This window comes from Rhipicephalus microplus, chromosome 9 (assembly GCF_043290135.1).
Source record: "Rhipicephalus microplus isolate Deutch F79 chromosome 9, USDA_Rmic, whole genome shotgun sequence".
Lineage (NCBI taxonomy): Eukaryota > Metazoa > Arthropoda > Arachnida > Ixodida > Ixodidae > Rhipicephalus > Rhipicephalus microplus.
Genome location: NC_134708.1, coordinates 81,151,642 through 81,175,580, shown reverse-complemented (window position 1 = coordinate 81,175,580; position 23,939 = coordinate 81,151,642). Strand labels below are relative to the sequence as shown.

Below are 23,939 nucleotides of genomic sequence, written 5' to 3'. Positions count from 1 at the left end.
CTCGGCCCATTCGCTTAAGCGGTGCATCGCCTGGATGGAGTCCGAAGACTTACTACTTGGACAGAGGTGTTCCGCAGAGATCTACTTTAGGACCGACGCTGTTTCATCTGGCCTTGAGCAGGGTAACAGAAAAAATTGAACCGGACACCATGGCTAGATTCGCCATCTACGCCGATGATATTACTATATGGTCAGAGACAGTGAATTATGCTGGCAAAGAATCAATGCAGACCGAGCTGCAGGCAGCTCTTCTTAATTTAGAGTTCACTCTCAAGAAAGTGGGCCTGCAGGTGGCTCCACATAAGACAGAACTTAAAGCATAGACGACAAGAATCACCCCAACCCGAAAATGTGCATCTCACTCCATACTGGATCACACACTATACAATAAAAAAACGGAGATATCAAAGTTTTGGGTTTACCAAAAGCCAGCTACAACATCCCACATAAGTGGGTACGTGGAGTGCGGCAGGCATTGCCAGCCACGTTACATATGATACGTCGTCTGTCCAACGAATACAGAGGTGCACGACAACAAGCCTGTCGCACTCTCGCAGGAGCTGCGGCCGTTGGAAAGATTCTGTACGGCGCACCCATACACAAGTTCTCTCCGACGGACATCCAAAATTTGGAACGCCTTCCTCGGGCATTCCTCCGTAATATCATGGGGTTCCCTAAACACACTAAGATATCCGCCCTTGAAAGCGCAAGGGGCTTGCCCCCTCTTGAAGACGTAATCCGTGAAGCCCACACTCAACACCACATCCACTTGGAAAACACGCCGCAAGGTCGTCGCCTTCTGACCTGGGATTGTCAGCGACATCATGATGCATCTCTTTTTAATTAGGCCTTACCCCCATGGGAAACTCCAATAGCCTCTCGACTGTTCCGTCGTCCCATATCTCATCTCAATGATACTTCCCGCCAGTTTTTTGCCACGTGACAACTCAGGGAAGCGATCTTAGATACCATCGACATATACACGGACGCTGCTCTCTCCGATGGCGAAGTTTGTATAGCATGGATCAGCGCACAGGCCACCGAGTACACTGGGACCTACAGGTGCCATACCAAACGGTTCCCCTATGCATGCCGAACCACTTACCATATAGGGAGCGACTGCAAGCCTCCCATACACTATACAGAAACCCCTTCGTGTCTTTACCGACTCGCACGCTGCCTACTCGGAAATATTTCGCTCAGCGTCGGAGGATGCTACAGCTGCTGCTATTCAAAGTATCATTCGTAGGCATGAAAACCCCGACAGGCCGATAGAAATTATCTGGACGCCGGGGCATACGGGTGTGCCCGGGGGCAATATGGCGGCACACGCCGCTGCTGCTTCCGCAGGTGGGTTGACCAATCTTTCTCTGCCCCCACCCTCAGGGTAAACGTGTATGAGCTCTTTCGTCAAATGTCTCCCTCGGTAGCCACAATACACTACGTACGCACGTCTCTGCGTCATGCTTAAAAAAAAACAGATTGCGCAGGTAACCCCACCAGTACTATTTTCCAGCAAATGTCCGCGTTCACGCTCTCAAGAAGTCTTCAATAATAAGGTTCACGCAAATTCTGCATACACACCATACTCCTTAGCAAAATGGCGACAACCGGACATTGCGACAGTGATGTGCAATCGATCCGCAATTGAAAAAGGGCGAATGGGCATACAAGCTTTGTAATCCACAAATTATCGTGAAGCGCTCCTTAAGAACCTGGACACGCAGCTATTATTTGCCCAATATGGAAGCCAGAGCGGCCTGATCAGAGTGGTTTAGGGGGTTCGAAAAACCACAGTACTGATACTATACCACCTCAGTACTAGTGATGGTGAATACAATAGGTGTAAAACCCGTGACACCATGAACTCAAAGTGTAGTTAGAAAGTGCTGTTTATCCCCACAGAGATCCTGTGCCTCCCTGTTTATTTTTCTCTTTCAAGATAGGACTTTCCATCCATCCAAGCAATATCAGGAAGGACGTGGTGTTTATTCTCGTATGGATTCACCTCTTCCAACCGGCCCATTGTCGGAAGGAGGGTGAGTTTGAATATATTACTCGATATACAAAATACTACAAGGACCCTAGAAAACAGCCGTGCCGTCTCCACGAAAGTATTTCAGAAAAACACAATACATTACTCTGTGACGACAGTTAGTCGCTAAGGCACATGCAAAGGAACACTTAAACTCGCTCGTTCACAGCAAACGTTTATTTCTGGTTTTACATTCGCTAGACAGTAAAAACACAAGTAATATCAATGAAACTGTTCAGATTAACAGAAGAAAGGTCATCATGTTTCGTCGCGTTATCTAGTGTTTCGTTTCTTTATTTTTTAAATTGCACGTCACTGTTCAGTTCTGACAGCAGCTTTTACTTTCGTTTTTGGTTCATCACTATTAAGGCACTCAGCAAACAATCATTTGTCAAAAAAAACTTTCTTTCGTTAACGCTAGGTTAAAGATGCGATGGCAGTTGCACTCTATTGTTTCACTTTTCCCCTGTATTGCCAGTATTGATTATTGGCCAACTAAACTCCGCCCAGTGACCTGCATTGTGGTCACAGATTGACAGTTTTCAAGACCAGGACTTCGTATTCAGCGTAGGAATGCTCTTGGCGATCGTGAGGCACCCATGCGCATCCGTGCGATCGCTGAACCTTGCCTAGAATGAGCATGCCATTGTGACGTGCCCTACCTACGTAGAGTGCCTCGCCATTGTCTGTAAGGCCACCCTGTATGGCTCCACTAGGCACTGCGCCTCTGGATGCCGGCAGCCATGCCAAAGGAGCTCCGTTGGACACAAGCACCTGCAACGAATCAATTCAAGCCTTTAAGGGACACTATAGAGCAAAGCGATTTTTCGCGTTATAATAAAGCACAATTTCACGATCCCGAAAACAGCCCTTTTACCGCGACACGACGCTTGGTGAAGGAAATGCGGGTAGAGAAGTCACTGCGAGATTCCAGCACCAAATACCATGACAATAGCAACATTCAAAGACGTCTACTGGGTACAACATAGCTTCTACTTGAAATCTTGCTCAGCCGTTGGTACTTCTCCCTTCTGCACTCGGTACCTATCGGAAGTTTGCCAGAAGGTATACCACGTTCTCGAGCGAACCTCTCCCGTCCACTATCATCAAACGCTTCACGTCCACTGGGGACCTGCGTCGCCGAGGCCGCGAAATTGTTAACGCGAACCCAATGTCCTCACGACACTTTAGAACACCTATAGTTGGCTCCATCGTCATCGAGGCAGAAAGATGTAAGGAAGAATAGAATAACAGATAGCTGATCCAGTTGGTACGTACTTACTCGGGAGAGACAGGGCCTGAAAACACCGACACAAGAAGGAAGTCTGGACACCACGAGCGCCTACTAACAACTGAAGGTTGTTAAGTTTGGCCTGGAAATTCATCTGGGCAGACGCCATGGTGCTAAGCCGGTCCACTGGAGAGGCTCTCAATCCCTTCGGCACCCAGTCTGCCAGACGCTGTCGAAGATTTGAGTAATTACCCAGACCATGTGTGATGGTTAAGGGACGTTCGTCACTATGTTTGTTAATAGCGGACGAGAAATGATTGACATCAACATGTGATGCGACCAAAAGAAGCTTTATATTGCACACTAGAGAAGGCAGTGACACTTTCTTGTTGATGAGCTGCGCGAACCAATGGCTCTGCGCCTCCTGCGCGGGGAACACGCCCACAAGCAGCTGCAGCAGCCCGATGAAGGCCAGCGTCGGGTGCGGCAGGTGCGGCGGAAACGCATACTTGTACAGGCACACCTTGTTATTCTCGGTTTTGTGCACTTCCTGGTCCAGGAATGGGAACGTCGCAGTTTGGGTCCCCGTCGTCCCGACATGATGCGGTCGTCGACGTGCGCGAGGGCACAGGTGGCACGGCTGGAACGGCTGACGGCACACGGTGCGCTACCGTGTGCAGCGCCGTTTAGTCGGACGTCGCGGCCAACCCAGCAGTCAGGGTCGCAACTCCTGAGGTCCAGGGTCAGGCCACGGCTCACGAGGACCACGCCCGGTAGGCCTCGCCCACGAACCTGCTCCCGGCCACTGCACCCAGGCAGGAGCCGTTCAGCAGGCCCCGTCCTTGGACCTTGTACAGGCCGACGGACTCGACCTCGAACAGACACACCGGAGCTCGACCTGGCTGACACGTACGGGTCCCACGTCCGGCTCAGGAACGCTGCCAGAAACTCGTCCTCTCGAGCGGCGCACCGCTTCCTCTGTCTTCGTGGCCTCAACCCTCGAGCTCTCTTTTCCGCACGTTCCTTCTTCTTGGTCAGGGCACTGCCAGGTACCCTCGGGTGCACACTGCAGCTCATGAGCTCATGGCCCACGTCCGAGTCTGGCGCATCACTCGGCACCGCTCGGTGATCCTAGATTCAGCCAGCAAATTCCCTGGCACCTGGATCCTCGGCCACCCTGAATCATCGCCCGGTTCCGTGCTCCTCTGTGCGCACTCCCACGTCTCGCCCGGCAGAACGTCTCGCTCGTCCCTTGCCGATGTGCGACGCTCTGGTGACACCGGCGCTTGATGGCATGGGTGCGGCCACGGAGCAGTCAACCCGCATCGGAGATGCGATGCTCCATGCGGGGCATGGCGAGCCCGTCCAGCGAAGAGCGTGCGCCGAGACGCGATGCTCGACGCAACCGTGACCATTAGCCAGGCCACGTTCGTCGCTGTGTCGAACGGCTGACCATGGAGACGCCTCGCCGAGATCCGCGATGCCCTCGGCAAGGAAGAGAACAGCAGGCTAGGCCGCGCCCCGAGATGCAGTACTCGTGCCGGCAATGCCGCCCCAGCTGGTGGTTGGACGGCAGCAGCGTGGACGGCCGCGTTCCCTGGCCGGAACCTGGCTCGCCTGCGTCCGACGCTTCGGCCCACTGTCTCCCGTCTGCCGCTGCTCCGGCTCGTCTACAGCCACACAGCCTACTGCCACGTAATGGTCGCACGTGGCCCAATCGTGGCACGCCACCTCTATGGGCCACCACTGGTCATCAGCTGATTGGAGCACAGTTGCCTCGTAATCGAACGTGCCTTGTCCCGCACATTTCTTCTTCTCTTCTTCTTCATTTTTTGTTGTCGCCTTCGTGCCACCTGCCGTCCGCTCGTCTTCTTCAGTTCTGGTTTGACGTTCCTCGGCGTCTTTAAGTCCTTTCCTTACACCATGTGACAAGCGAAGGCGAGTTCCTGACTTTCAACTGCGGACCCTTTTGTCGTCTCTTCGAGCAGAAGCGGTGCCTGATGACCTCGGTGATTCATGTGACGACGGGGAAGCTGTTGTGACCGGCGCCAGAGCTGACAGGAGAGTGGCGCTCCTTTTGATCCCCAATCAAGTAGACGACCGGCCGGCTGCCTATCTGCCTATGCTCGTCAGGCATTGTCCGTGATGGCCGGAGGATGAGACGTCGTGTCGCCAAGACGCCGTTAACCGTTCGAGAGAGGCCAACAAAGACAGCATCTTCCTGGAAGAGACCGCGGCGGCCACTGCAAATCACCCCGATAATTAAGCGAACAAAATCGGCGGACCTTTTGAGGTATGCTGTCAGGACCGTGTGACCTCTCGACTAGCGGCACACACACGACGAGGAAGAGCCCGGCTGGCGCCACCTTGCAGTGCCGTGTTCACGACTCAATATTGGACGTTCACGTGGACCGTGCATGCTCGTCCCCCTCACCTGTTGTGTGTGTGCGATTGGTGTTCCACTCGGAGAGGAGGAGCCCGACAGGGCTTAAAACGACGCCGCAGAGTGCTGTAACTATGTAACGGTTCAACCACCACGCTCGTGGTTTGTGAAACCAATAACCCTTCTTTACTGTAAATGTATAGATAGTGCCATAAACCTGTTTTGTTCTTGTATCTTCTTGCGACCTTAACAACTGGTGGCAGCGGTGGGATGCCATCAGCAACTTCCTCTTTCAGACCTTAACAAGGTGCGCACAACCGCGGTAAAGAAAGAAGGCCTGAAAACTTATCTGCGCATGCAAAATGCGAGCCTATGAATCGGGCGCACGTGGAGGTCTAGGTTAAAGATGATCACAACCCTGGAGATTTTCAACACAGCTTCCAGCTGGTTAGTAATTTTTGTTTACGCGGCCTCACAAGTGTGAGGTGCACGAAGAGGGTTGTGCTCTCTCATAGTAAAGTACCATGTACTCAAAATCGTTCTCCACTTTTGCTAAAAATCACGTTGAAGATGACTGTTATGCAGCGGCGTACCAACTCTTTCGCGAGGCGGGTGGCAGACCTACCTCACTCGCCAGCCGATATATATATATATATATATATATATATATATATATATATATATATATATATATATATATATATATATATATATATATATATATATATATATATATATATATATATCGGCTGGCGAGTGAGGTAGGTGTATATATATATATATATATATATATATGTATATATATATATCGGCTGGCGAGTGAGGTAGGTGTGCCACCCGCCTCGCGAAAGAGTTGGTACGCCGCTGCATAACAGTTATCTTTAACGTGATGTTTAGCAAAAGTGGAGAACGATTTTGAGTACTTGGTATATATATATATATATATATATATATATATATATATATATATATATATATATATATATATATATATATATATATATATATTTGTATAAGAGGGACAATTAATCAGCTGCCCGCTCATAATAAGTTCACGTGCTACGTGACGCCAAAACTTGCGAATAAGAGTGTTTTCACACTCGTTGTTTGGCTTATAAATGGCGCTGACTGTCACTCCTACTTCTAAATTCACATATAAACCCCAAAAAGTGGATGGAGGGAAGGCCGCTGTGATAGCTCACTGGTTAGAGGATCGAACGCGTTATTCGAAGGTCGTAGGTTCAATTCCTGCTCACGGCTGGTTATTTTTTCATCCACTTTTCTTTCTTCTTTCTTCTTATTAACATTCCATTGGTTCTAATAACTTCCCCTGTACATTCCTTGGCATTACTGTCTGTTAGATCTCATTAATATTGTGTTAAAACACGGAAAAACGAGCCCTTAGGTATACACTTCTTTCCCTTATTTCATTGAACGAGGGTCTCGTACTGGCAGACTTGGTGTGTTTAGGTTGTATAATTAAGAGGGACAATTAATCAGCTGCCCGCTCATAATAAGTTCACGTGCTACGTGACGCCAAAACTTGCGAATAAGAGTGTTTTCACACCTCTAAGTGTTACGAAAATTTCGTTACTATAAACGGTAACTGCTATAAGTGGTAATTGCTATAAAGCTAACTAGGGGGACGGCAGGCTGTTGAGAAAATTATAATATCGATATAATATGTTAAGGATGACAAAGCTGCTGATTTTTCGGACATGCTTAAAATTTTGGACGCTTTCACGACACCGCCTCAAGACCCATAGTTCCAATTTCCATTGGTTCTAATAACTTCCCCTGTACATTCCTTGGCATTACTGTCTGTTAGATCTCATTAATATTGTGTTAAAACACGGAAAAACGAGCCCTTAGGTATACACTTCTTTCCCTTATTTTATATATATATATATATATATATATATATATATATATATATATATATATATATATATATATATATATATATATATATATATATATAGAGAGAGAGAGAGAGAGAGAGGAGAGAGAGAGAGAGAGAGATACACGATGGCAAGATGAGCGTCGCACATTGGAGACGGAATCTGGGCTAAGGGTGCCATTCCTCGTTCTAAGAAAGCGCGTCGTGTCACCTCTGTGTTATGCAATTTCATATCGAAGTGCGAGCGCTTTCTTGGATAGCACAAGGAATGACGCCCTTAGCCCAGATTCTGTCTCCAATGTGCGACGCTCATCTTGCCATCGTGTCTCTCTTTCTCTCTGTCTGATTATGTTTTGGTGGTTAACATGTACAGATACCACAATATATATATATATATATATATATATATATATATATATATATATATATATATATATATATATATAGTTTGTTTAATAAGTTTATTATGGATGCTAGTCGTTGGGGTGGAGATGTACCAAGCGTCAACAAGGATAAATACACGTTAAATGGAGCTATAGCTACCATACACCAAAACATATCGGCAAACTCTCATTTATCAATGCGCAGTAAATATTTAATTACCACCGTAAAGGCGCGTTTTAATTTCGCGTTTTACTGCCATTATAACTCCAAATTCACAGTTACCATAAGCAAGGCTGATCAGGTTTATCAGAGACTAAAGGGGAAACAATTTTTGGTGTTTCAGTGCGTAAAAACATAAACATCAAAAACGATTCGTCACAGTCATCGGCTTGCAACAGCTTCGACAGAGCAGAGGTGATGATATACCCTTTTCAATGAAAGTTATTTTCAGGATGCGGTAAATGATTTTGACAGGTCCACAGAAAGTTTGCTCGTTCCAATCCATAACCACATCAACAGGTCACAGCTGAATAAAAGCATGCATGGACAAGTGATGTAATGTTATGGGGCCTTTGTTCAACGTTCTCCTGCTCTGCAATACTGCAGTACAAGAAGCGAAAACGTTGCATAGGTGACCCGCACCGCAAATAACCTACAAGTAAAATCATCACAGTGGAAATGTTGGCAAAATTTAACTATGTTGTAACATTGCCTCGTAACATTCCTGCTAAACGTGCACGAAGACAGGCGGATCCCGAGCTGAGAGCCCGCAAAGCTTTACCCTACGCACCTTCACTCGCTCCGTGGATATTCTGAGAATTTTCCTGAATCATTTCAAGTGAACACGCGAATCGTCTGCAGAATGCGTCCACGATCACCGATTCTACTCGTGACAGCGCTACGAGGCACCGGCGCGCCGCAAATTCCACGAAATCATCTCTCCTGCTCTCCGCGTGACGCGCAGTACGAATATGCTGTTATTGGTCGAGCAAGAGCCTACGACTTCCGGTCGGTCTACAAGCAGCCGTCCGCGCTGCTTGTTGTTTTTCGTCCTGTTACCCACGTATACGTGCCCGCGCTTACGAATCGGCTACTGCTGCCCGTAACACAAGGTCCATACCAGCACGATTCGTATGAGTAAGGAATGGCACGACACCAGCGATTCGCCAACAAGCACGCATTTGACGGATTCGACGGAGAGACGGAGTCACTGCAGGCGGAAGTGGACGGTGTTTCAAGCGAAACGTCGGCGATGACTTAGACCACGTGAGATTGGGAGGGGCGAGAGGGCAAAGCGGCTTTGGGAGAGGATGCTGATGCATCATTATTGGCCGCACGATTTCTACGACGACGACTGAAGAGGCAGGCTCAGCATCATGACCAATGGAACTGTTCGGCAAATGAACCGAGAATCGGGATTAGATCGACAACCGATACTTTGTAGTCCGTCGGGTAGATTTCGTTATGTTAACCGCTCTTAATTTACACGACGATAATTGTAAAACTAAACTTGAAATTCGCAAGGTGTGTGCAAGCTGAGTACTAGAAATGCTTTATCAACCAACTCAAACACTAATGAAAATTTCCAGCCGGTGAGCTTCTATGCAGGTGGGCTAAAGAAACTGGTGCATCGATACGAAAGTGCTAAGACGTTCTTGGTGATTGTGTAGAAAATTGAACTAAGGTAATATTAAACTAAAACCGCCAATAGAAACCTTTACAAACATATATTATGTTGGGGGGACCAAAGGGTGCTTACTATTGAATGACCATCGTCTATGCATAGCCTGAAAGTTGGTGGAAGTTCCGATTAATTGTAATCTACAACGGTGCACCAGAGTAAAAATTCAAGAAAAGTTCCACATTGAATCTTCAAAATATGTGCCACCTACGTGCCCCCCCCCCACACACAAATAAAGAAATAATCAATGTCGAGCTGGAATTGGCAACTTCATTTTGAGCCGCACCATGCGACAGCACTCGGGCACCTCGGCATATCTGAAGACACATGTCAGGCATCCGGATGGGATCATCGTTTATCGTCCGTGTTGTCTTCCTGTATATTTTGTCATTTTGCATTCGGCTTCGCAACGCTCAATGAGATCGCAAACAAACTGCAACATATATTTAATCACCCTGGTATATGTCCTAAACTGAGACTAATAAATGAGACTCAAATAAGTTAATAGGATTTTTCTTCTGTTACACCTCATGATTGTACCCAAGTCAACCATTTTCACAGACAAAGGGTAAACTTCCAAAAGCATCTTTTTAGCATTCACGAGAGTGGAAATTCGAAGTATTGATTATAGGTGTTGAGATATATGCTCGTTTATACACAAGTATATGATTTGTAGAGAGCGAGCCAAGAAACGTGACTATCGCTTTGTAAATTATCTCTTGCAATTCCTGCTACATGTAGCCGCAAGAAGGGGGGCCGAGGCTAGAGCTTACAGCGAAGACCAAACAACTGTTCATTCGTTTCTAAGAATATCGCAGCCCTGCTCATCCACTCCATTTTCCGCTTGCAGCAGTAGTTCGTGCTAGTAGCCGGCGGCGCTGCAGCTGGTGCAGCACAACAGTATCAAATATCACAATTTCTCTTGATGGGGTCTTTATGCCCCCTTGTGTCACGAATTACGACGTGTTGTCTGGAGATGCACCAAATTCACGTGACATAATGCCAAGGCACTCAGTCTTACATTCTAAGGAAGAAAATGAAGCAGAACGTTGTTTTGTGTGTGTTATAAAAATTAAATGTAATGAGTGTGTAACTGAATGTCTAATAATTCTGCCATCAGTCAGCTTCTGTGCTTGCATAAAAAAATCCACCATTAAGCCTGAAATGCACGCACAGTTAGTTTTTTTGGTTGGATTTGTTTCGAGTGAGAAAAAAAATACTCTTCACGTTGGTTCAGGAAATAGGAACGCATGACGTCAAGCAATCAATCGTCAACATGGCATCAAAGTGTTCCTCTGTACCAAAGCGCAGCATAATAAAGATAAATGACCGCCAGTTGCCCACACGGGAGGCCTGCGCAAATGTGCACACCAAGTTCTCAGCCTTTTGATGAAACACGCGGTGCTTGACGTGCCATTCAGTTGGCGTGTACGCACAGTGACTCAAAGGGATACTCTCACTTTCAGTTTTCTTTTCTACTTGCATCACTTGAATTGCGCGAAAAGCTAAAACACGGTGCTGCACGACACCAAGTATATGGTGTCATTCGTTACTTGTTGATGAACAGTCAAGCGATAGCAGCACCCTACCCTTTGAAGGGCATACAAAATGAACTGCCAAACGAGTCCACTGTTTGGCTCGTACTAGTGCCCGAGCGGGCGTGTACGACCGTATAGAGTTGTCGGATCTGCTCAACGGTTCAGGAGTTGCCGTAACGTCCATCATAACACACCCGAATAACGGCACCTACCTGGCAGTCGCGGAACTTGTGCTCGGCGCCAGCATGGGAGACGTAACAGAATCCCGTGGAAGGAACAATCTTTCCTGGTATCACTTCATCAGCGTACGCGGCCCGCCCTACGTAGGTGACCTCGCCTCCTCTGTCGTCCCCTCCAGACAGCGCGTTCTTTGGGAGTTTGTCTCCGCGGCAGGAAACCCAGATCAACGGGGGCTTGTATTCGCTCGCTGCGTAGTATTGCACAGAATACAAGGTCTCATGAACATTGAAAGAAGATTAATACGTGAGACTCATTCACAATGGTTCTAAGGTGTGCTAGCTCACTCTTCTTATCAGAACAATGTAAAAAAACAACGAAAACAACGATGACGACGATAACGACTGAGCGACCAACCAACCGACCGACCGATCGACCAACTGACTGACGGAAGGACGGACGAACGGATGGATGGACGATGCCAACGGGACAGTAAGCACACAGGGCAGACTACTATCAACATACTTTATTACTTTTTTACGTTATTAAGTTGATTGTAAGCGCTGAGTTTCTTATTTGTTAAGAGTTATTTGCGTTGTTCCACCAAATTGTGGCTATTTGTTTTCATTCTCAAACTGATTAAGGCTTCGTCAATATTTCTAGATTTTCATCACATTGTAACCGAAGGATGAAAATTGAGAAATTTAACTAAGCACTGTTGCGCAAAGTTAAGCTGACGAAGCACCGGGTGGTTTGAGTCACATCTTCCACAAGCAATTTGTGACCTTCATCGATGTAATACTTCCAAAACATTTCAATGGCTTGAAATCACATATTTTTTCAGTCACATAACTTAATACATTACCAGAATTTTAATATCAATCTGCTTCGCTACCTCAACCATGTTAAGTTAGAATATGTGTTTGGTGTATAGTCACTTCTAATTCTAGAAAATCGAGAGAATGAAAGGATCTTACGAGAACGAAATACAGTTTGCGGGAAAAGCTTAGCGCGGCCAGCATATTACAAACAACAAGGTTTGCCTCAGCTAAGTAAGGTACGGCACAAGCAAGGTCACCAGCTTCCAAGTTTTAAAAGCTAGTCGTGATAGCCAATGGCGATTACTTAAGGTCATAATGAAATGAAATCAACGAAATAGTGGATAAATAATAAAATGTAGAAAGATTGCTGCAGAAACATGTTTAAGTGAAATGGAACTGAGCATAGGCCTGCTGGAAACTTCCAGCATGAGCTAGAAGAATCTACAGTCTTAAAAGGTGAGTTAGCATTATAGCGATTAATTTGTAAAGTTGGTTGGTTCTACTTTCAACAAATGCGAGTACGACAAAAAAAAAAAAAGAAACAATCAGCGCACCTCAGAAATCATGGGGGTTTTTACATGTCACTGTAACGTGATAAGTGCATGAGTGGATCTTCGGTAGCCTTATGACAGATATATAAGTGTCACACCTCAGGGATAACTTGCATAATATTGTAGCGAATATATTTACAAGCTATTTACAATGAAAAAAGTCCAGCAGTGAAGAGGGCGGTCGTTATAAAACAGAACACCAATAAATGTCTTCTTACACTTCTTCTCTCACTTCAAGATGTTGATAGTTGCGATATTGCAACGTCAACTATTGGCGGCAAAAGCGCCGACGCGGCATTTGTTAGATGGTTTTGGGAGAAAGGTACGGCTTCAGATGGGCGACGTGGACCACATTAGAAACGTGGAAGGTGCGGTAGGGTCTAGATGGGCTATTTTACATGTGACTTCAGTCACCTGGCGTAGCACGCGGTAGGGGCCAGAGTGTTTCTGAAGCAGCTTTTCAGATAGGTTGACATGTCGAGACGAAGACCACAGGAGGATGAGTTCTCCCGGACAGAAGCGCATGCTCTGGTGATGACTGTCGTATGTATGTTTTTGGCGTAGCTGTGAGTCAGAAAGACGTCGATGGCTAATCTGACGGGCCTTTTCGGCTGTGGTAATAGCTTGGCGAGCATACGCTGTCGACAGCTTGGCAGGGTTAGGTACGAGTGTGTCGAAAGGTAAGGTTGGTTCTCTGCCACACAAAAGATAGGAGGGGGAATATCCACCAGTGTTGTGGCGTGAGATGTTGTAGGCGAAATTGACAAATGCTATTGCAGGGTCCCAGCGGCGGTGGTCAGCCGAGGCGTACATAGCGAGCATGTCGGTGATCGTGCGAATCAAACGTTTTATGAGGCCATTTGTTTGGGGATAGTACAGGCAGTGGTGAGCTTGTGCTTTGTTGCACAAGAACGAAGTAGGACATGGATCACACTAGATAACAAGTAGCGACGGTTCCCGAGAAGTTGACGAGGAGCGCCGTGATGTAAAATGACGTATTCTAAGAAGAAGTCGGCGACGTCGGTGGTGCAGCTGCTTGGGAGAGGTCTCGTGATGACAAAATGGGTCGAATAATTTGTGGCGATGGCGATCCATGTGTTTCTGTTGTTCAAAAGTGGGAAGTCACCGAGAAGGTCAAGGCCTTATAAAAAAAAGCCTTGGCAGGTATATTGATAGGTTGCAGGAGGCCAGAGGGGCGTAAAGCTGGTTTTTGGCGTCGTTGACAACATTCATGTGTAATCGGCTCATCAGCTTTTTTTTTTGCAGCTTTTGTTATCTTGTGCGTGCGTGTTGGCTGGTTGTTATCATTCTTTGTGAGATTCTATTCATTTTGCTTGCTACGGAGCTTCGGTTGCGAGTCAGCGCCGTTGTCTGTTCTTTTTTTATCGTCCTCGTATTTCTTTACTGTTTGTTGAAAAAATTGAATTACTGTGGGTTACACAGCAACCTATGACTAATAATGCAGTTTAACAAGGTGATTTCATAGAATGACGCTCGGACAAGCATCAATATGGGTGATCATGACACTATTCGGCACATTGTGTAGCAGTTGAATTATAAATAGACTAGAAAAAAAGATTTTTAAAAAGCTGCTTAAAGGGAGCCACGTAAAATATGAATAAAATATGCTACTACCGTTTTAACATCTCGCTTCAGTAAATCACACATGAGAAAAAAAAGTTACGCTAGAGCTTTGCACAGAGACAGCGATAGTGACAGCGCAAACGCACCGTAGGAAGAAGTGTGGTACGAGAGACCTCAGTGGAAATATCACGTGGTTGAAGAAACCGTTTAAATAATACTGGGAGCCCTCGTACGTATGTTTAATCGAGTGCAGCAAAGCAGTTGACGCAGTCAACCACTTCTTGGTCTGGAGAAGCCCATACACTGGATGCAGGAGGCCACAATTTTGGCAGCCAGATTGGTATAAGGACTAAAAATGACTGAGGCAAGGTTGCAATACTTCGTGCGCCAAGCATTCATTAGCGTCATGCACTAGAATGACAGAGGAAAAGCAAACCAATAGCGAGATGCCCAATGTTGTGCAAGCAATACAAGGCTCTAGAAGTGGCTTTTAAAGCTCGTATTACAAACCAACCTTATTCTTACCTTAAGTTCTCGTCAATTTTCTGTACAATATACATGTGTTATAAGGACACAACAGTAACCAGGGAAAATGCAACTACAACATCGGTTTGTGAATACTAGCCTGCTTGTTTTGTCAAACGACAAAACAAGCAGAGCCAACTAACGAAAACGTGATCTAATGATAAGGTTAGTTTATGAATTAAGATTTCAAGACGAAGCAAAAAGACAGCCTTGAAGTTAGCCTTTCCGAATACGTACATTCACGACGTTGTTGCGTTTCAAGATGTGGACATGCAACTTAGAGGGACACTTAAGGCAAATAAGAATTTATGTCAGAGTGAAAGCGTAATGTATGACAATGTCTAAAACGGCAACATTATCAGCAGTAGAGCCCTACTTACCGAAAAATTAAGCTAAATGTACCACACGGCAAGCCCCATGAGTGATATATTTTAGAAATTGGAGGTTCATGTTCCTTCGAGCAAGAAAAACACTATTTGTCAATAAATCATTTCCCGGACATCACTGGAGTGGAACCACCTTCCCCAAAACAATGTATATATTAGTAATAACTCTTTTTTCGTATTACATTAAAGGAGCATTGCTAACTAGAATGCCATTTATTCACCCCTTTATGCTTCATGTCTGCTTTTCTTGCGTTTTGTATGTTTGTATTCATTGTATACCTTACCTTCATTGTATGCTTTGTAAGGAATTTCTGGTAATGTTATTTTGTTATTTGTACTACATCCCCATTTATGCTTTACCTATAATGTACAGACTTTTTATTGTAAACCATTCACCTCTGTACTGCCTTGTTTGGCCCTGTGGGTAGAATAAACTAATTGAAACGATCTCGATGACGTCAGAGTGTCCGACTACAAGTAATCACTAGTCATCAAACTAGCTGCTATGAAAAATAACTTTCCGTGCATCAAGAGACCCAATAAAATGCCGTTTGTCCGCTTCTGTTTGACTTACAAAATCTTAAAAAACCACCTGGCGTAACTACGGGGAATGGCTCGAGTGATTCCATTTCGCCTGGTTGGATGGATGGATGGATGCTATGAGCGTCCCCTTTATAACGGGGTGGTGACAAGTATGCCACCAGGCTCGACAAAAAAAAAAAAAAAAAACCTTTTTTTTCCTTTTTTTTATGTTGGCCTAATGCCTCTACTTCGATAAATTCTATCTTAATGGAAAAAAAGGTAAATTTTCAGCTTAAGTTCTCTGCCATTTACGGCACACTGTCCATATTTTATTTTTCCAATATTTATTTCTGTCCTTTCTCTCTAATTTTCTGCCACCAATACTCTAACTGTCTCTTACTTATTTCAATCGCGGGTGTGTTCAGCTTTCCATTGTTGTCCCTAAAACCCAAGGCTTCCTGTAGGCTCGTGCCCAAACGTACACCTGGGTGGATATCTCCACATTCAATCAGAACATGCTCCGCCGTTTCCTTATCTTTCCCGCAGCATGTGCATTGTTCTTCTTCTTTACTGAATCTTGCTTTATAACTACGCGTTCTAAGGCAACCCGATCTCGCTTCAAACAGTAAAGCGCTTCCCCTTGAATTATCGTAAAATGCCTCCCTCCTTATTTCATTTTTGCCCTTTCGGTAGTTACTCAGAGCCGGTTTTTTCTCCATAGCTGCCATCCAGTAAATCCTCTCCGCCTCCCTGACTTTTCCCTTAACGCTCTTTGTTGACATATGGCTCACAATACCAGCCGTATATTTACTAGTGAGTCTTCTAGTTCTTTTTCTCCACTGTGTGTCCACGCTCTTCCTATACAAATAACGGAACACCTTCTCTGCCCATCTACTCTCCTTCATATTTCTTAGCCTTTCTTCGAACCTTATTTTGCTCTGCGCTTCCCTCGCCTCAAAACCTGCCCACCCCATATCGCCCTTTACAGCCTCGTTTGTCGTCTTCCCGTGAGCACCCAACGCGAGGCGTCCCACAGTCCTTTGATTTACATCCATTCCCGATTGCACCTCTGCCCTCATGCACACCACTGAGTTCCCAAAAGTAAGCCCTGGAACCATTACACCCTTCCACAGACCTCGAAGCACCTCATACCTATTGTATCCCCACAACGCTCTGTGCTTCATTATTGCCGCATTCCTCTTTCCTTTTGCTGCCGAGGCTTTTTCCTGTACCTCCATGTATCTATCACTCTCATTTACCCATACTCCAAGGTACTTGTATTCACTTACCCTCGGTATTTCTTGGCCTTGTATGGACACCGTCTGATCACAGGGATCATTGAATACCATCAATCCACACTTCGTTACACTGAATCCTAGTCCAAGAGCTTCACCTTCCCTTCCGCATATATTCGCCAGCTGCTGTATATCATCTCGACTGTCCGCAAATAAGACGATATCGTCCGCATAAAATAAACCTGGAAGCTTCTGCTCAATCATCATGCCGCCCTGTTTGTGTGACAGATTAAAACCAATGTTGCTACCTTCTAGCGCTTTTTCCATATTCACCATGTACAGCATGAATAACAGTGGGGACAAAGGACATCCCTGTCTCAGACCCCTGCTAACCTCAACGTTTTCTTTGCTACGCATTCCTTCCCACTCTATGCAAACTGTATTTTCTCGGTATATCTCCCTCAAAAGCTGTATACAGTCGTCGCCCATGCCCATTCCTTTCAATATATCCCACAAAATTTCCTGATTAACGTTGTCGTATGCCCCAGTGATGTCTAGAAAAGCCACGTACAAGGGCCTATTCTCTATTTTAGATATTTCTATACACTGAGTGAGAACAAACAGGTTATCGTCTAACCGCCTGTCGACTCGAAATCCGTCCTGAAGTTCTCCCAAAATATCGTTATGTTCGGCCCATGTTTCTATTTTCATTTTTACTGCTTGCATCGCCAACCTGTATAGCACCGATGTAATGGTTAGTGGTCTATACGAGCGAATCTTGTCCTTTTCTCCCTTGCCTTTATAGATTAAGTTCATTCTACTTTGTCGCCAACTGTCCGGTATTTGTCCGTCCTTTAAGCTTTTTTCTACTGCTTTTAACAATGCTTCTTTAGTGTTATGTCCTAGTTCGTTAATGAGGCTAACGGGAATCCCATCTAAACCCGCGGCAGTGCGCTTTGGAATTTTTCCTTCGGCCTTTTTCCAGTTGAAATTATCAAGTACTAGCTCTTCCTCTGTTGCTTTCTCCGCCACACTTTTACTCACCGGGGAGATCCCCTGGACGCTCTTTTGAAACGAATCGGCTGTTACCTTTTGGATGTAACCTAGCGCTTCGTACCCTTCCAATTGATTTCCTCCTTCATCTAGAATATGTTGTTGCGTTGTGACAGACTTCCTACCTAGCGCCTTTATGTGGCTCCAAAAAATCCTAGGCGCGGCCTCCTTTTTTTCGTGTATCTCTGTCATCCAGCGTTCACTTTCACCTTTAATTTTTGCCTCTACCAATTTCTGTACAAGGGATTTTTTCTCTGGTTAAGCTGGATAGGTGGCGCCATCTAGCGGAGCCCAGTTGAACCAAGCAAATGGCCCCCGAGAGGGTATAAAATTGTTCAATTGCCGTTGTTGCTGCTGTGGCTCCCGCAACTTTCGCTTTGCTGCTACTAGTGTCGGTGGCCGCGCAGTAAAGCCGGGCAACGTAGGGGACGCAACAGTGACGTTTCAGTTTCAGTTTCAGTTTATTGAGCGTAATTGGGTGGGGAGTTACATATAGGGAGATGGATACAGAAATGGGTCGCTTTCAGGCGGGAGACTTGCAGTGCGCTTACACGATGCGGACCTATAAACCATCATTTTATTTCAAAGTGAACACTTCCTTAGCACAAAAGTAGCACTACGAGGTGTCTGGACTGCCGTTTCAGCAATAAAATTTGGCTTAATATTTGCCTTAAGTTTCCTTTAAGTCCACAATATAAGCATAGGCTAGAGATGGCATTTAATAATGCAGCTTGTCATGCAACAAAGCGTGTCAATACATGTCATTCACTGATTAAATGCAATTCAACTGCACCAGCCATTAGCATGAAAATATCACTTTTGAGGCAATGGAAGGTATACTAAAGCCCCCGAAATTAGATTGCATGGGGGTGCATAGGAGTATGAAAGGAGGGGGTAGAAAGGGCAAGTTTCCGGTAAATCAAAATTGCTTCTTTGGACAGCCAAAAAATTCCGCCATATCCACGAAGTTAATGATGATGAGTGGGCGAAGCTCCGGAGGTAAACCTGGTAAACCATGAATCCTCTGTACATTTTGCCCACTCGATTTTATTACATCGCTCCCCCTAGCGTACGTCGCCGCACTAAATCGAACGATTGCCTTCAACCAATGACACGCGCGATATGTGACATCATTCCTATTTTATAAGATCTCGCGTCTTTCATCAATTACAAGTACCGCTTTCTAGTTTATAACATCTTGCATCTTGTCATCATCAGCTACAAGTACCACCATCTAGTAAGCACTACAAGAACTAAACGAGAGGTGGCTACATACAGGAGACGGTACCGCCATCTAGTGAACACTGTAAGAACTAAACTAGAGGTGGTTACATACAGGGGACGGTACCGCCATCTAGTGAACACTGCAAGAACTAAACTAGAGGTGGCTACATACAGGCTACAGGGGACGCACAGCCCACGCCCTAAGGAGCTTCGCCCCTAAAATGGAGCAGGGGCGGGATCTGAATAGCCCCCTTATAAGTTGTTACACGTAGTACCGTTTTGTTCTTTATATAACAATATGCACTGTTAGCGCACCGCAGCTGATAATGTTTGGCGCACTGAAGTTCTAGGGTTGTCTTTTCAAGAGCAGGGCCACACAACTACTTATTGCTACGTTCCTTAGAGACCGTTTAGGACCACACCGTACGCATCTACCTGAAAGTCCAGAAGTGTCAGTATAATAAAACATCGTCCTCTGCTATTCTCACACAAAATATCTTTCAAAATTTTCATGAACCCAGCGTGTTACTAGATCTATTCATTTCGTTTTTTCTTCGTAACTATTGAATAAAACACAAACTTTCATTGCTGTATTCTTCCCTTTGAAACTACTTTAAAGTGAAGGTTTTGCATTAGGTAAATTATTGGAGCCTTTTCATTGGTTTATCTTAATTACGCGATGCCATGTTGAAGCGAAAATCAATCAAAATGTCATCACACGTAACTGTCCATGAGCGCTAAACAAATTTCATGTTAACACCATAAGCCATGCTACTCTGCAAAGGGAGAGGTACAAATGATGGAAATGCAGTGATGTCAATTGTAATTGAATCTTCTGTTTTGCAACTTTTCGTCACCCCACATATATGTCACCCTCTACAATGTGCAGATTTGCGGTTGCTGAAGTTATATCAGCAGCTAATTTAACAATGAAAAATAAAGGCATTAGACACACTGTTCAGTGCGCATATTCTTTGCTATAGGATAGTGTGACAGATCTGCTACATAATATTTCATTGTACACAAGATACACAAACACGAAATCTTCAGTTTTACCAGAAACAGTCGACATAATAATGAAAAAAATTTTGGAGCACAAAAACTGGAAGCTCACCTCCATAGTCTGCCATTCTTCGTGGTCGATCGCGTGCTGTATTAGAGTGAAAGCTACAAAAGGGAACAGCGCGTAAACGAAAGGGCCAATCAATGGCGTCGTTTTGCTCGGACATGGAGTGCAGCGATTATAAATAGGGATACAGGCCAGCAGAACGCGTATCTTATTTTGAAGTTTATCATACATCATGTGACTATCACGTTTTTGTTTCGAGGGTGTTTCACAAGTTTGGTTTATCATTCTGTTGTTCATCAAAGGGCAGGGCAAATGCGTCACGGTGTTTTCAATCAGGAAATGCATGCCAGCAAGCAATAAAGTCATACACTATGTGACAATCACGTCCTTGTTTCGCGGGTGTTTCGCAAGTTTGATTGATCATTTCGTTGTTCATCAAAGGGCAGGGCGAATGTGTCACAGTGTGTCTAAGCAGGAGCTGTAAGCCAATAAGCAATAAGGTCAAACGCTTTTTTTATTATTGAACATGGTTACATGAGATGCCATGGACCAATAACCCGATGCCAACAGCTCACCTATATAAGGGACTTTTCGTGTGATCTCGTGGCACGATGAGTAAAAAGCCGGAAGTGTTAGCATGATTAGCTGCGCTGGCAACATGGCTGTGAAAGGGTAGTTACGTATAACACCGTCCAAGTTTTGTGCCCCGCTACGGGCCAGACGAACGTGTGAACCTCAGAACTCGAATCCGCGAAGGCTACGCCATTTGCGAGAAGGTATAGAGATGCCATTGAGCAGATGACAATTTCCAGCTTGCTGTATGTACTGGGAATAGGAGCGGAAAGGAGGTAAAATCGAACAATAAGAGACACTTGCGAGAAGATATATATTCGTGTCCAGTGGGTGCGTGTCTGTTAACCAGGTGGTTGTGCTGCACCAACTCGACTAAGGAAACTTCGGCATTGCCTTCCGCCTCCAGTGAAATTTTACCTGCCTTGGGCTAGCACAATCGCAGGATGTAATTTCACGCACGTTTTTTCTCCCCTCCGGTCGTGCTCTGCGGCAAGGCCAGATGTGAATCACGCCATGCACAGATGGATTGTGCCGTGTCGTCTGCCAGAGCGTGCGTGCTGATGATATGGCGTCACGCTCCATCAGACGAACGTACGACACCGCAAGAGGGAACAGAATACGCCACCGGTGCCACCAGCTGAAGATGACATTAGATTTCACCCCTACTATACTAAGACAGAGATGTAAGAGCACATAAAGACCTAAAACATTTCAAGAAATACTTGCGATCCACCGTCCACTGTAAAATGACCGATCGTTGCTGCAGAAACAGCTCATCGTGTCAAGTTCTCCTACGCACATTATAACTCCCTTTGCAAAACCGGTCTAATTATAGCGACATAGTAACCCGACACAGCGGTGTAGTTGTCGTGGTGCTGTACTGCTCACCTTAAGGTCGCGAGATTGAATGCCGGCCATGTCGGCTGCTTTTCAACGAGTATTGTAAAATAGAGGCTCCTGTACTTCAGATTTATTTGCGCATTGAAAAAAAAAACAACCCTGGGCCATCGATACTACCTGAGCCGTCTACTGCGTCGTCTTTGTTATCATATTTCGGTTCTGGGAGATAAAACCCTAAAAATTATTGCTATCCTGACATAGTTCAATGCACTGGTTTTATTGCACACTCGGCAGATTTTAGCTGTTGTCACTGTCACGTCCTGAATACGCACATTCAAGTTCAAGCTGATCATGGAGAACCAACTCGATTGAAAGCACACGTGAATTGAGGTTTTAGTCGTTAGTACATTCTAAATGTAGTGTAGTAATGACGAGGTAAAGATAAAATGAATTATGACGGGGAGGGGATATTATTGCCCTTCTTTGGACACGTTACTCACGGCCCTCTCTTTATTAATGGTGGCTTCGGTTTCAGCTACAAACGGTAGCGAGCTGATGTTTCGTCTACTAAAATTATTTTGTATTTAATTCCATAATTGCTACGCATCGACGGAATACTACGAACAACCGACAATACGCTTTCACTGGGTTCATACATATTCTACGTGAGTGTTGCAACCTTGCTGGTGAATCTTCTAAGTCATATTTGAGAAAAAAAATCACTATTATCTAGCTAAAGCAAAAAGCTCTTCTCTAACACACATTTCACAAAAAAAATTTCCGCACCCAAAGTCGTACGTAAAACTTTTCGGACTGCAAAAACTTCGGCCCTGAAAAGACTCGCCTGTTCCTTTGAGTTCTTGTCACGTCGTAGCTTTTTTAACGTTCACGAAACGTGTATACAAAGAGATTTACAATAGTCAATGAGTGAATCAATTAATTCAACAGTTCAATTAATAACTAAACGTTTCAATAGCTCAATCAATTGGAAACTCAGTTTTCCAGCATAACAGAAGAACATTCTGTTTTTTTCATTGTGGCTACTCTTAGTATTAAAACTACCGGACCAGTACGCACCACTTAATAATTACCATGAGCAGGTTAAGATGCGTTCACATATCATCGCCCTCATCCCAAATTAAATACATCGCAGCTACCACATGTGCCGGCGGTGACACTACAAAATGTGCATCGCTAATTTGGAAAATGCGTTCCGAAGGCGTTTCTTGTAATTGCAGCCAATACTCGTCGATATCCTCTAAATTGCGGATGTGGACACGATCGGTATCGGTATGACGGCAGAAACCTTTCTGGAAAGTCGACCTGAGAGGTAATCGCTGGCGAAGGTGAAATAGGCGGTGCTCAGCTTCTTGAAGACACCAGACTTGCGCCAGTTATTGTGGGCTTATGGTGGTATGATGATTGTGGAGTCTGACTTAGTGTGTGCGTGCTCTCTACTGTCTCTCTTTCTCTATCTTTATCTTTACCACTCCCCCACCCCTTTCCTCTGCGTAAGGTGGCGTACCAGTCCTCTTATAGACTGGTTAATATCCCCGTCTTTCCTTTTATTCCTGTTACTTCCTTCCTACATTTTTCACCGAAAAACCCTAGCACCACCCTTCGCACTGAAATCCAAATCACTGAGCTTCTTTGTATGCTCGCGGCATTTCTTGCGAAAGCGCAACGCTGGTAGGACTCTGCTCGCGTTCTCCGTCTGTGTTTCCCACCAATTAGCGTACTTTGCTCACCTGTTGAAGTTTCTCTCCTCTGTTGATCAGAGAATATACACTTGCACTGGCCCCACATTCGGCTCGAAGCTTCACTTCAAGAAAGTTCGAGGCTATTTGACTAACCCGAAAACACCACCGTATTCGATATGCGTGGTAGAGGGACTATATATTTGTCGTGCTCCTACAACTCTGATTGGACGAGAGTTCTTACCTTTGCTGGGGAAACGGAGTAAAGCTATTTTATCTAACTGTCCCAAATTTGTCGCTCGACCATCGCTGGTTTCCAGCAAAGAATATAGCACATTTTATAAATTGATATACTGTACACCACATTTTTTTTTGCAAAAAAATTTCTGCCCTGCAAACCAGATATGTAACTATACTTAAATCCTTGACACTAGGGCAAAAAAAATGCCCCATGAAAAAAAAATTGAATCTCACTGAATCAGGTTAGCGCAAGTCACACGAGTAAAGCGTCAGCACATATTGCAGGTCCT

General features: G+C 45.1%; 2 protein-coding genes across 2 annotated transcripts in view; one reads left to right on the top strand and one right to left on the bottom strand.

The window, feature by feature from the left end:
• Positions 1-2,197: 2,197 nt before the first annotated feature.
• LOC119164716 (uncharacterized) lies at positions 2,198-20,492 on the bottom strand. Its single transcript, XM_037416928.2, has 3 exons — positions 20,345-20,492; positions 11,365-11,579; positions 2,198-2,809 (listed from the first exon to the last, which is right to left on the bottom strand). The coding sequence occupies exons 1-3, from the start codon at positions 20,457-20,459 to the stop codon at positions 2,561-2,563; spliced, it is 579 nt and encodes a 192-aa protein (XP_037272825.2). The 5' UTR covers positions 20,460-20,492; the 3' UTR covers positions 2,198-2,560.
• Positions 11,681-23,939, top strand: part of LOC119163175 (uncharacterized) — a 37,845-nt gene continuing 25,586 nt past the window's right edge. The window contains exon 1 of the mRNA XM_075873944.1: positions 11,681-11,821. Coding sequence (XP_075730059.1) covers positions 11,797-11,821 — 25 coding nt within the window. The 5' untranslated portion in view covers positions 11,681-11,796. The remainder of the gene's footprint in view (positions 11,822-23,939) is intronic.

Coding starts and splice junctions, on each gene's coding strand:
- LOC119164716 (XM_037416928.2), bottom strand. CDS start 20,459: ATGTCCGAGCAAAACGACGCCATTGATTGGCCCTTTCGTTTACGCGCT. Junction 11,580..20,344: donor AAGAATGGCAGACTATGGAG/GTGAGCTTCCAG, acceptor AATACTACGCAG/CGAGCGAATACAAGCCCCCG. Junction 2,810..11,364: donor ACAAGTTCCGCGACTGCCAG/GTAGGTGCCGTT, acceptor GATTCGTTGCAG/GTGCTTGTGTCCAACGGAGC.